Source organism: Sciurus carolinensis, chromosome 11 (assembly GCF_902686445.1).
Source record: "Sciurus carolinensis chromosome 11, mSciCar1.2, whole genome shotgun sequence".
NCBI classification, from domain to species: domain Eukaryota; kingdom Metazoa; phylum Chordata; class Mammalia; order Rodentia; family Sciuridae; genus Sciurus; species Sciurus carolinensis.
The window spans coordinates 54,445,389-54,459,675 of record NC_062223.1 but is presented as its reverse complement, the minus strand read 5'-3'; the positions used below and the strand labels follow the sequence as shown (position 1 = coordinate 54,459,675).

The window sequence follows — 14,287 nt, the reverse complement described above, 5'->3', positions numbered from 1 at the left end:
TAGGAATCTGCCAAAATGACCCTTCTTAGGGCTTTATATATTTACTGCATAAGCATTTGAAAATGCCTTTCTGGTAGAAAGAATAACCTACTTAGATTCCCAAGTTTCCATAGTTAAAAATCAAATACATGTGAACTCAAAGAAATTACAAACATGTAAAGAAACTAACTGGCATGAGAATAAACAGAATAGCTTTTGATTCCAAGGGAATTTAGGTTCTGAAATGATTAATACAAATTATAAAATAACAATGTTAAAAAATAAAAGTGGAATCACACACACAAACGCACATGCACACATACACCAAAGCAAGATTATTATTAAAAATGGCCATGCAGATATGGGAGGACGAAAACTAAATGAAATTCTGGGAAAAATTGGTGTTGAAAATTAAAACTCATGGCTTAAATATCAAATAGAACATGCAGAATTACCAAGACTGTATCAGTACTAATTTAGGATTACAGGGTTGTGGATATGACAAAGAAACCCTGAATGGTGATCTGGATAAAAAACAGTAGAAAAAAGTTAATTTCCTCCCATGTAACAAAATAGGATATACAGGTGGGCTGCTTTGCCTCTGTGGACATGTGACTTCATCTTTGAGTCTACAGCAGTTCCTCTAGTCATCTTTAGTCATATGATTCCAGGTGGCTTACTGGATTTTCCAGTCCACTAAAAGGGAAAAACAGAGCATTACAAACAAAATGACTTCCTATTTCTAGGGTGTGAATTGTTAGTTGTACACATCACTTCTCCTTATATTTAAGTAGCCAAAATCTAGTGTTATGGGTATACCTAACTGCAGAGAAAACAGGAAAAATTTACTCCCACGTAGGGTGGTCATTTCTAACTAAAACCTGGGGGTAGGATATTATTACTACAGAGAAGATGGAGAAATGGGCCTGGATAATGATAGCAGTTTTTGTAGTAGCACAAAGTCATATGGTGAAAGAAGCCAGGAAAGAGAGCTAATAGGATAGAAGAGTGGTATAAGAAATTCTAATATAGTCTGGATCAGTCATGGGAGAGATTATAAAATGTGGAGGAAAGAAAACACTGGGGGAAAATGGCTGGGAATTGTTCAAAACAGAGAAAAACAAAAATCCTTAGAAAAATGAAACATAAACACATGTAACATGCAAACTAAAGATAAATTCACAATTACATACTATAGTGACTACAGACACTGAACCAAGGACCATCTTAAAACAGGAAGGGATCACTTACTAAAGAACTATAAGTATGCTCAGTATCAACAATGAAAACCAGAAAAAAGTGAAAATATTTAATATGTTAATCTAGAACCAGATACACATCAAAACAACCTTCTAACATTGACAAACATATTTGTATATAAAAACTAAAAATATTTATCACCAAGACATTTTCTCCAAGGGAATTTCTGAACAACAAAAGATGGTAAGTAAACCAATGCCAGTATTAATATCTGAGGAAACAAAATTTTGGGATTTATACAATAACTGAACTAACAAAACTGCTAAAAATGTAGGTAAATCAAAACACACTTGTCTGCATAAAATATTAATTATACTATTATAATTTGCTGGCTTTTTTAGAATAAAGAACAAAACTCAAACACTGGAAAATAACTTGTGAGTTTAGTGATAAGATAGCAGACTTAGTTTCCTAAAATCTGTTATATCATTAGAAAAGGGGATTAAGATATTAAATAGTTTCAGATATTTTTAAATTAAATATGATAAAAATAATCAGAGTAGAAGCTCAGATGTGGAACATCCCAACTGGTAGAAGGAAAAATAGAGTAAGAAAAAAAGAGAAACAATTCAGTAAAGCAAAAAAAACCCTGAGAAATAAAAAATGAGAAATCAAAACAAATAGAAACTTAATAGGACAAACCACAAAATAAATATTTCTAGATTTTATAAAGTTGTCCATATGTTCACATTTATATAGTTCTTTCATCTTTTCTCCCATTCTATACATGGAGTCCTAAAGAGATAACTAGGCTATTAAATTTAATAGGAACTTAACAAGTTCTTCATATTGTTTAAGATACAAGAAAATATACAGAGTAAGGTTTCAATGATAATTTTATAAACTCAAACATTAGGAGTAATAATACACATACCAGATACTGTGCTAAACTCTTGGAAAGAAAATAAATAACAGCTATGACTTCTACTCTCATGTTGCTTTTTGGTGCCCTTGGGCATTTCACTTCATCTCTTTCAGTTTATACACATAAGAACATGGTCTTGGAGCACAGATTAAATCAGTAAGACTATATGTACCAAATATATCATGGAATTTAAAATAAGAGATCAACAAATAGTACAAAAATGGATTTTAAAATGTTAAGTCTATATCAATCTTATCTTAAATCATAGTGTTCAGATGTAGCTATAGCAATAGAGGAAAGAGTTCAAACTGCTATTTTCTAAAACTAATATTGGGCCTTGCCATGGCACAACTCTTCATTGGGTTGTTTCTTGAAATAAGGCTCGTGTAATTAACAGAAGGAGTTGCTTTACTGTTTTTGGTAAATGCAATCTAAAAATGGTCTACATCAATTAGTGCTAGAAAAAGGAATCAGACCACAGGCAATAAGAATTTGCTATTGTTCACCTAAGATTATTTTAGAACATGTACTTACTAAGGGAACATTACCTCTAAATTTTACTTCAAAATAAAATTTTCTACAAGATAATACTCCTTTTGTTCTAATTTCATTTCTGGAATCAGAAACTAACTTTCTGAGTATCAGTATGTTCCAAACACTCTTGTTATCAGTTAACCTGGATATGGACAAAAATGCCTTGATTGCTGGAAAGTTATATATCCCTAATAAAAATGACTTACTCATTCTGTTAGTTGAGGTATACTCAAGTAAACTAAAAAAACTTAAATTCCTACACACAAAATAAATACTCCAAACTGTCTTCATAAGTCTCTAAGGGAAAAACAATAAAATTTAATTATTTTTAAATTGTTTTTAGTTATAGGTACACGCAATACCCTTATTTATTTTTATGTGGTGCTGAGGATCAAACCCAGTGCCTCACACGTGCTAGGAAAGTGCTCTACCACTGAACCACAACCCCAGCCCCTAATTATTTGAGTATAAACGTTCACTTAGTAAAGAAGTAACTGTTGCCTAAAGTTGTGTCCTACTAACCTAATTAATGGCAGAGGTAACAACAGGGTCTTCTAATTTAGAAGTTTGATTCTCTTACCATCAAATTTATACTAATACCCAAATGAATATATTTCCACTCACTCTGCTTTAAACATTTTTTATGTATTAAAGTCAACATCTTAAATTAACAAACTATGGGTCTTTCAGAGAGCAGTAATTCGCAGAAATAAGAAACAAAACAATTTTAATGCATGTTGAGGCAACTTAACTAGTTAGAACACTAGATCAACAAGGTCAAAGTTCAGGGCTTAAACTCCAAATAGTCTAATAAGTTTTTCAAACTAATATTTCTGACAACCATGTTATTGGTTAAAGAAAACTCCTCACTGGTAGTGGGCGGAGGGAGGGACCAAACTAAGAGTAAACCATACTAAGAAAAAGTTGCTTTTTCCTTTTCAACATTGAATTTTCGTTTTGTACACTAAATATTCAAATAACAAACGTTGCTCGTGGAGAATTAGTGCTTGGTTTGGGACCTAAAACAGACCAAATGTGGTACTATGCACTACTCTGAAGAGCTAACAACAGGTCTGTCCAGATGCTAAGACCAGGAACTTCGAAATCTCCATCCTGCGCCTTGTAAGACTTGAGCGCAGTCAGAACTTCATCTTTCAGAGGTGGGGGTGCCTGACAGAGGCTTTGAAACCTAGTGTACAACTCCTGCCAGGGCACATCCTGAGACTCCGCTCCAACCCACACGCCTTTCTGAAGGTCGTAGTACAGATGTCGACTCCAATCAGTTAGCACACTCAGATAGGCATGAGAAAGCACTGGGTGGCGACCTGCCACCAAAGTCAGAAGACCCGCAGGGACGTTGCGGCAAAAGGCACCCATGATTTCCGACTTCCCCAGAAGCCAATGGACTAGCTCTTGACTCCCCTCTCTAAGAATCTGGGGGCTACCCAGTTCCAACTCCTCTCCCTGGGACCGGGGAGACAGCGGAGGCTCCAACAGCGCCACCGCTACCACCTTCAGGAAGTTCTTCTGTGGCAGGCGCTCCCACAGGCTGCAGAGAAACTTGCCGGGATCCCCCGCTTCGGCTTTCCCCACCTCCTGCAGACGCTCCAGCAGCAACTCCGCCTGGGTCTTCATCAGTGAGTCCTCCTGAAGATTCGGGTTCTCTCTGTAGCCATAGAAGCGCAGCATGTGGACCGCAGACCCGCGGCGGGCGAGGCTGGCCAGGCCGTCTTGGAGCGTTTCCCCGTCGGCATCCGGGACGCCCTGGCCGGGAAAGAGTTGCTGCAGCAGGTAGTGACAAGCGGCATTCCCTAGGGCCGGGTTCTTCAGCAGACGTAGAGACAGAAGGATGTCACAGTGCGCAAGGGCCTCAAAGTTCGTCAGTTCAGGGACTGGACCCGCCCCAAGGCCGCCCTCCTTCCGCAAGCTGTGCAACCGCCTTTCCAGAGTTGTGCGGATGCTCTCATGGTTGCAGAAGCGCTGGTAGACGTGGCGCAGGTAGCGAGCCCACTGTAGAGCCCTGCGCACGGTCGCCTGGTCCCAGGTGCTTACGTGGGGGGTGCGGGAGACCGCCAGCACCTCAGAAAAGCGCTCCAGGTGCTGCAGGAGTGGATCCATTTGGCGCGCCAAACCCTTACTTCCGCTTTCACCTTAGAGACGGCTACTCTCTGGGTGCCGATTGGAGTAGCCATGAAATGATACGCCCATCTCCCACACTATTGGACAACGTTCTTGTCAATCTTACAGTGGCTTTATCCGGGTTCCTTGAATTGGGAAAATTAAACTGGAGAAAAGTTCTGACCTGTTTGCATTTTCCTGCTATGGAAAAGGCTGTTAATGGGAAGAGAGTAGTTGTGGGGCACATATATTGACAATTCCTGGATGAATGTTCAAGACGCTGCCAGTCACAAATGTCTCTGCGCTTCCTTTCGTTTTGGAAATACCCCTGTGCAGAAATTTTCTGAGATTTTCCTAAAAGGAGAAGCAGTATTGAGGCTTATCATAATTAGGGAATGCCAGAGACATGCTACTTCATGTGAGGAAACGTTATTAAATGAAATTTTAATATCAATTTGAGAAAATATACTGGCTGCTTTAGTCAGCTTTTTTCCTGCTGTGACTAAAAGATCCTACCAGAAGATTTGTAGAGGAGGAAAGGTTTATTTGAGGGCTCAAGGTTTCAGAGGTCTTAGTCCATAGAAGGCTGGCTCCTCCGGGCTCCAGGTGAGGAAGAACATCGTGCCTGAAGAGGGTGGCAGAGCGAAGCAGCTTACATCTTGGTGATCAGGTAGCAGAGAAAAGAGACTCCACTCTCCAGATACAAAACATATACCCCAAAGCCACGCCCCAATTCCCACCTCCTCCAGTCACACCCTAGGACTTCAATTAATCCCACTAGGGATTAAACCACTGATTGGATTAAGACTTTTACAACCCAATCTTTTCTCCTTGGAACCTTCCTGCATTGTCTCACATGTATGCTTTAGGGCGACACCTCACATCCAAACCATAACACTGGCCAATTTATACGGGCTCTGTGCTAAATTCCCTGGTTTTTGCTTGTTCTTTCATTATTAGAACTGAAGTCCAGGTTAACTGAAAGAAAAAATCAACTTCAAGAATAATACTTTGTTGAGGGCTGGGGATATAGCTCAGTTGGTAGAGTGCTTGCCTTGCAAGCACAAGGCCCTGGGTTCAAATCCCCAGCACCACAAAAAAAAAAAAATAATACTTTGTTGAATTTAAAATTTTATTTCAGAATTTCACTATCATTATTTTATAATTTCCAAAGGAAAATAGCTCTGATGACACGTCACAAAAATAACCTGTTGAAGGAAATGGCATTTAAAAGTACATAATAATAAATGTTTGCCTAAAGACTTTCAGAAGAGAGAGAGAAGACCCATTCTTGAGCATAATTAAGATTATCTACTCATGGATGTATTTAATAAATACTAACTTTGCTAACACCTAGAGTTTTTATTGTTCATGGACCAGCAATAATTTTGAACTTACTGAAGTTGATGATGTATTTAATAATTCGTTGTGGAAGATTTTCTTTCCAGTCCTAAAACTCTAACCAAAACTATTCTAAGTAGGCAGAGGGTGTTTTGTTTTTAATAATAATAATAAGGAAAAATTATAAATAAGAATCATTTTTCACTTATTAAAACGAGCATTCCAACACGTTTTAAAAAAATAAAGCAGTGCTGGGTGCTGTCACACACACCTGTAATCCCAAGGGCTCAGGAGGATGAGACAGGAGGATCTTGAGTTCAAAGCCAGCCTTAGCAAGAGTGAGGAGCTAAGCAACTCAGTGAGACCCTGTCTCTAAATAAAAATACAAAATAGGGCTGGGGACGTGGCTCAGTGGCTGAGTGTCCCTGAGTTCAATACCCAGTACCCCCCAAAATAAATAAATAAAGCAGTTGTGTTCATAGTGATAATTCAGTTTAATTATTTGAATATTATCTGCCCAAACTCTTACTTGGTCCTAAAGTAGTAATTTTACCCTAAGAATATCATGGATCTTAAAATCCTTTGTTTTGGCTACTAGAAATTCAGATCTAAATGTATAACCCACCTTTATCAAATGTGCAGGCATCAGTAATTCATTCATTATTAAAAGATTACTAAGTCACATAGTGTGCAGTGCTTCAGATTTAGTGGTATATAAGATAAATGCAATCCTTACCTCACTGGAGAAATTAATCCTTTACAATTTAAGAGAGACATTAGACTAGTAACCTCAATAGCAATAGAAGAAAATAATGGAGTATGATCACCAAGCCTCAGGTGAGGTAAGTAAAGCCTCCTTAAGATACTGACTTACTCTCTCTGCTTCCTAGTGTCATGTCTGGAGTAGCTTTCCTCCATCATATTCTTCCCCCATGATGTCCTACCTTAGGCTCAAAGCAATGGGAATAGGCCATCTGTGGCCTTAGACCTTTGAAACTGAGGAAGGAAGGAAGGAAGGAAGAAAGAAAAGAAGGAAAGGAGGGAGAGAGAGGGGGAGGGAGAGAAAGAGAGAAAAGGAAGGGGAGAGGCAGGGAGGGGAGGAAGAAAAAAGAAAGAAAGAAAGCTAGCTCAGTGACTCCAGCCTGTATGCTCAAGAGTTTGGCCACCTATCAGATGAAAATATGGGATCCAAGTTTGATAACATTGGCATAAATGCCTTGGCTAACAAAGATAGTGCAAGTCTCAGCATTGATGGGACGCTGAACATGGTGACTGGCTACACAACAGAAATATGAAGAGCATTATCAAGAAAAAAATATTTCAAAACTGAGAGACCAAAAACCATAGAACTGAAAAGCAGAAGACATGAGTTCGTAAGTTATAAAGTAAGATTTAACTTATTCTTAATTTTTGCTATCCAGCATTTCTTTTGATCTTATTCTGTGATTCTATACATTCTAGACTGTTCAATGGATTTATAATAAACTATAAATAAAAGTAAATGTTGCATATAAAATCATGTAAAAATATTAAAATTAAACTTACATTGAGGAAAATAAAAGAAACTGACTTCTCAACTGGAAGTTCAAAGGATGAGTGTTGAGAAAAACTTTAAAGATCACAGAAACCTTTAATATTTTTGCAGGTACTGGTACTTGAGAGAACCTGACCTAGTCAAGGAGTGAAAAAATTCCAAAAGAACTTCAGTTCAGGATGGGGAATGAGAGAATACAACAAGAATAGTGGAGATTACCCCCATTTTGTCCCATTGTCCCAAATAAAAACTTAAAATATAGTATATAAATATATAATTATATAACAACATAATAACAGTGTGATGATATTACTATAATACTATATAAACTCTAGGTTATGAATTCCAACCTATTTTAATTCCTCTGTGTCAGTTGCATTGAAATTGTTCACAGAATTTAAAACTTGGGACTTAAGTGGTTAAATTCTCCAGCTTCATATCTTTGTACTTTTTAAAATTCATTTTATTTTGAATTATTACCTTAGTATTACAATGTAGTAGGTTTCTACTCACTTAATATTAGCGCATTTTTATCAAATAAACATAATATTCATGATTTCCCTTCTGGCAAAAAAAAAAAAAAAAAAAAAAAAAAGAAGAAGCTCAGGGTTTGGGTCTTCTCCTTAGTAATCCATTGACATCTGCAAAGTTCAATGAGCATTTATGAAGCTCTTATTCTAAGTAAAGTGCTAGGGACTGAAAGATGATTAAAACAAAGTTCCTTACTTTAAAAAACATGTATTCTTCAGATGGGAAGGGGCTCAACTATTTAATTATAATGCATATCAAATTTTGTGTATTTTTTTCTTAGAAGTTTCATAGGGGATTGATACTTAGTTTGTGTCTCAAAGTGAACAATTATGACACAAAGAAAAATTTAAGTGAGAAATAAAAAACTAAACATGACATATGAATATGTATAATGTGTGGTATGAAAACAATCTCCCATCTCTTGGTTACAATCTCTAAATTCCTGGGATATGGTAAATTAGTATAGAGAGTAGAAGGCAAACATAAGTAGATTTTATTAAAATAAGATATTCAAACCATGGGACTTGAGCAACATAAACAAGTAAGCAAAGGAGGTATTCACAAAGAACCTATTTCATAGGCCCTGGGGAGAATTAAATGAGGTCATAAACATACCAGGGTGGATTTTGTGGCTGCCTTTTAGTAATTGTTCTACTACCACCACTGTGCAAATCCAAGTAGTTAGGGTTACTGATCCCAGTTCAGATCTATGGTAGGCACTGCTAATTTTGAGCCAATCATGTTAACTTAGTAATTAATTTAACATAGTAATTAATTTAGGAACCACCCTTAAACCTACCCATGTATAACATTCCCTTGTGACAGAAATTTGTTCAGTAATGGCCAGATGGAACGGTTCCATTCAATTAGACTTAGGGGATACAGAGAGGTTTCTTACTTCAAAGTTGAGATAGATGAGCAATGATAAATATGAATAGACACCCAAAAGAGATTGTGAGTGTGTACAGGCATGCTTATGAGATAACTTCTCTTTTTTATGTTATTATATGTAGATATGAGGCCCAAATCCACCACAGCATCTCCTCCCTAGGGCCAAGACAATCTCAAGAGTCAATAAGAAAAATTAGGTCAACACAGCCTGTAATCTAAACCCATGTAGGATTGTGAAACCATACTGCTTGTACTACTACAAGCACTTTAGAAAAGTGTGTGGTACACATACGCTGGTTATTGTTGTTACTGTCAATAGAATAAAAACTCCCAGATACACAACTTCATGTCTTTCCAATTCTACTCCTTCCAAATATAAAAGAGTAATCACCAACATCATTATGGGAAATGGTGAAAGAAATTTTTTCAAAGATGAGTCTTGCTGCAATAACATTTATTCCTGGTTCTAAGAGGCCTCTACTAATATTTTGTTCAGTATTATTATTACTTGAAAAACTGAGTTGATTTCATTATTTAAGTTAGGTCTAACTGGGTTATTTTAGATATGCAATAACTCAAAATTATAAGATATTATGCAATCGAGATACCAATGAAAACAAATTATTCTGAAGTTCTTTTATTCTACTCTGAACAATATCATACCACAGTTTTCTTTCCACAATTTTAGCTACCTCGGGTCAACCACAGTTGGAAGATATTAAATGAAACATTCCAGAAATAAGCAATTTACAGGTTTAAAATTGCATACTATTCTGAGTAGCATAATGAAATCTCATGCCATCTGCTCTGTTGGGCTTGGGACATGAATTTTCCTTTGGTCCACTGTATTTATCCTGTTTGCAACCTTCCTTCATTGTAATATCGGAGGCTAGCATCATTGCTGAGATGGAGAGAAGTCTGATAATCCACCCTGTGGTCCTTTTGTGGATGTGCATCACCACCAGGACATCCATTCAGTGGCTAGAGTGAGTATGCTTTGCAACCTAACATGGGCACACAGGCCCAAGAAATTAGTGACTATTCTGGTATTGCAGTGCTTAACGTTCAAGTAACACTTTTTTTTTTTTTTTTAACTTAACTGAGAGTCCAGGGTACAAAAGTAGTGAAGCAAAGAAGGCATCAGGGAATAAAACATGGAAAAGCAGATTAACTCTACTGCTATGTGGAAAAACTGCAGTACAAATAGGAAAAAAAATTAAAAATAAAACAGTGTAGATGGTGATCAGCACTACCTTTGGTTTCAGGCATCCACTCGGAATTTGGAAATATCCCCATGGATTCACTAAATTTAACCCTCTACTTTATAAAGTAACATTTTCCCACATGAACAAGCACAACAGAGCTCCACACTTCTAGGAAGGATAGACATAGAGGATTGTGTCCTCATTCAGGAATCTGTGTAACAGCAGGAAAGTATTTAACCTTTTATAGTCACTCTGAGAGCAAATACGACCAGGGAATACACTGGACTCCACCTTCATCACCTCACTCAAATCAAGGGTAAGAATAAAACTGTATGCTTTAGTAGTAATAATAAAGAGCAAGCTGGCACAATTTTTGAGAGATTTCTGATAGAAACGTTATAAACATTGTATTTGCTATTTTGGAGTGGCAATGTAAATTATCTTTATGAAAACTGAGAATAAAATTATTAGGGGGATTTACTTCAGTAAAATCACAACTTTGTTTCATTTACAAAAGAGGTAAAAATCAACCAATGAATTGTAGTGGATTAAGGACTTCAGGTATATAAAGGAGAATCTGACAACTAGGTTTCCAGTCTTATATTCTATGATACTGCAACCTGTCTCTGATCAGTCTGTCTTGTGTCACATGTCACATATTACAACTCACCCTTGATCAAATGTAGAACCCCATTTGAAACCTTAGAAATATAAATTTGCATACCTAATAGAGAAATGCACACCATATTTACCTTTTATTTCCTTAGAATTGTTTTCAGAAGGTTTTTAAGAGACTGTAATTAAACAAATATTTCTCTGGCTCTTGAGCTTCCCAGTCAGTGCATAATGGAGTTACAAGATTGAGTTACTGATCTCCTTTGGCTTTGGAGCATAGTAGTGACATCTGGGAGACTAGAGTCATTGCTGAGATGAGAAGAGTTCTGATAATCTATCCTGTGGGCCTTTCTTGTATGTGCACCACCACCTGGACAGTCAATACATGGCTAGAGTTAATACACACTGCAACCCAACAAGGACTAGAGACTCATGAATTTTGTGAGCGTTCCACATGTCCAAGGAGAAAAGAGCAGAGTTCTGTAAATTCAGAGGAAAGAGGTGGAGGAGGGAACAAAGGAGGGGATCCTCTTATGGGCACAGTTCTAGATGATGGTTCCAAACGTTTTCATAATTTAAGACAGAGTGTGTTGTGTGACTTTGGTCCTACAGTTAGCAACAGAAAGACTGTTTTATCAGTTCATCTATATTCTGGAAATTAGAATTCCATCAATAGTTTGAAATATCTATTATGTGAAGTTTTGTTTGGAACTGAAATTTATTTGCATCGGCAGAGTAATGTTCAATATTTTTTTTTACAATTGCATAATTTTAATTGACAGAGCTGGAATTAAAACCTAGGTTCCTAGATTCAAATCCAGGGCATTAAACAACAACAAAATCAACACAACAACGAACAACTGAACAGTAGATGTGCACTTCTTAATTTATATTGCCTTTATAATGACTGAAGAGATTTCAGTTATAATTTATCTGATTATGATTCTCACAATTTATAAATTTTACAAATTTTGAAGGCTTTATAGCTATTCAAAAATGGTTTTTCCAATTTTATCAATAACATTTCTGGTCAATATTGATTCTCAAGAATATGAAAGATAACTATTCAAAAGTCTTCATCAGGAATTGTGAGTGACTATTTCAAAAATAAAAACTAATATTAAAAATTACAGTTGTGAAGAAACTTGTTTTCTTAAAAATACAAAGTCTTAAATTAGGGGAACTTTTATATAAATTCAATATTTATTCATTTTTTTTATCTTTATTTTTATGTCAGTACTAGGAAATGAACCCAGGGCTTAATGCATACTTTGCATGGGTTTCACCACTGTACCACATCCTTTTCCCTTAAATATAATCTTTTAAATATTCTCTATTCACACTATCATACAGAGTAATTTCAAATTTTTCACCAAACATTTTATATGTGTCACCCAAATCTTCTTTGAATGATTGCCTTGTGCTTTCTTGTGGAGAAAGGGTTAGGAAGAACTGCTCTAACATAAGCCTTCTAGTACAAGGAGCTAAGGAAAGGGGGCAATTGATTGAGATTAGCTGCTTACGTTTTTTTGAAAGAGAACTAGGAGAAAGTTATTTGCTGTTTGTCTTTCCCATGTCCCCCACCCATTCTCTTCTTTCTTTGCCCTGCTTTGACAGAGAAGTGGCTTCATCCTTACCGACTATCAGCCTTATTCCCTGGCCCTGTAGCTTTCTACTGAATTGACCAATGGGATGAATCAGTCAACAGCTGGGAGGACTAGAGGAGAAATGTGTAGGACTTTTCTTCCCCTGCTCTCTGCTACCTCTGAATTCTGATTCCTTTCTGCAGAAGATCTATGAGGCTTCCCTGAGCTTGAAGTAACTAAAACATATTACCCCTCGCAGGCTTAGGAACATCTGCTGTTGCTAATCACTGAATATACTAACATACCCCTATCCTTACTCAAACTTATAAATATGGTTCTAATAAGTTATCTTCAAAATACCTGTGCAGTGTGCCCTTGTTTCCACCAGCACCTGACTGACACAATTGCCTGATTTCTCAGCCATTCTTTTAAATGTAAGTTATGATTCAACTTAATATTATCAATCAGTATGTGTTCAGAGAATGATGAATAGTTCAATATAATGATTCTGAAACCCTGTCATTATTACATACTGTTGCTAATTTATGACAAAATCATCACTGTTACAGTGATGAATGAATGTCATACGGCAATGTGAAGTCCTTCCATAAATGTAACTAATTTCAGGGGGAAAAGAATATTCCTTATAGTCTGGGACGTGTTTGTAATGGACTCCAATTGTGAAGACATAAGAATATCTTACTAAGGAAATATGCCTGTGGTCACCTGGCATTCAAACTCTATGGGCAATTTTGGAGGGAGAAAACGATTAGATCATATGTGTTACAAAGTGTTTTAGAGAATTGATTGTCACCAACTGTAGGACTGTTCATTAGAAATAGAGTTCCCCCAGAAAAATATTATATTAGTACTGTAAGCAAAACGATGGACTCATTGAGGAAGTGGTGGAGGAAGTATTAAGGAGAGGTCGAGAGAGTGATGCTATGATCTGAAAATTCTTTCTGAACAAGAATCAACAAATACTAAAGGCGAATCAAAGATTATTCTGTGTTTCCCCAAGAAAATAATTGGGTGAAATTTCTTTATCTTTAATTGAAAGTACTATCAATTTGGACTGATGCCAATAATGATGAATAAGAAAAAAAATTTCATAGCAGAACATTTTCTCAGTGAAAAATCTTATGAACTTGGTTTTTAATCCTCAAGTTCTATTTCTCTTTGCAGTCTTTTGGATTTCCTGGAATAGTCTGTTAAATACAAGAATAGGTAATTATAGAATACTGTGTGTTCACAAGATGTCTAGAAATAATTTTTTTTGAGTCAGTACTCTGTACCAGCTCAATACTTTTTAAATTTTATTTTGTCAGTATCTTGTAATTTTATTAGTAACAACGTATTTGAAAATTTATATAATATGTAGAATGTAAACAAGATGATTCTGTGTACTGAAAAATTATATTTTTGTTCAGACACGAACTTACCAGAATGTTTTATGAGTACAAGAAATAATCAAGAAGTTTCTCTATAGACCCATTCCATGCTCTGTAGTTGGGTTCAAATTTAGAAAGGAAAATGAAAATAAAAGAACAAGACACACTGCTGCATATTTTAGCCTATCACCCCTTAGTCTCAGAGCCTTTAATGACTCCTTATTGCTCAGGGCATAGAGTCCATAGTTCTATGCTTGATTTTGGTTTTGTTTCAAGTTATCTGTTTTTCCTAACAATTCTCTACATAAATTTACATAATGAAGTTTGAATGAATGAATAATGTGATAATCATAAAATGTTTCCATGTTTAAGTTTTATTAATTCATGAGATTTAAATGTAGATGAAACTTGGTTCAAAGTCTACCAGAACACATGTT

The 14,287-nt window shown here is 36.2% G+C and overlaps 1 protein-coding gene across 1 annotated transcript; it reads right to left on the bottom strand.

The window, feature by feature from the left end:
* Nucleotides 1-1,274: 1,274 nt before the first annotated feature.
* Fancf (FA complementation group F) lies at nucleotides 1,275-4,767 on the bottom strand. Its single transcript, XM_047517524.1, has one exon. It carries the CDS (start codon nucleotides 4,754-4,756, stop codon nucleotides 3,680-3,682), a length of 1,077 nt encoding a protein of 358 aa, XP_047373480.1. The 5' UTR covers nucleotides 4,757-4,767; the 3' UTR covers nucleotides 1,275-3,679.
* Nucleotides 4,768-14,287: the final 9,520 nt, after the last annotated feature.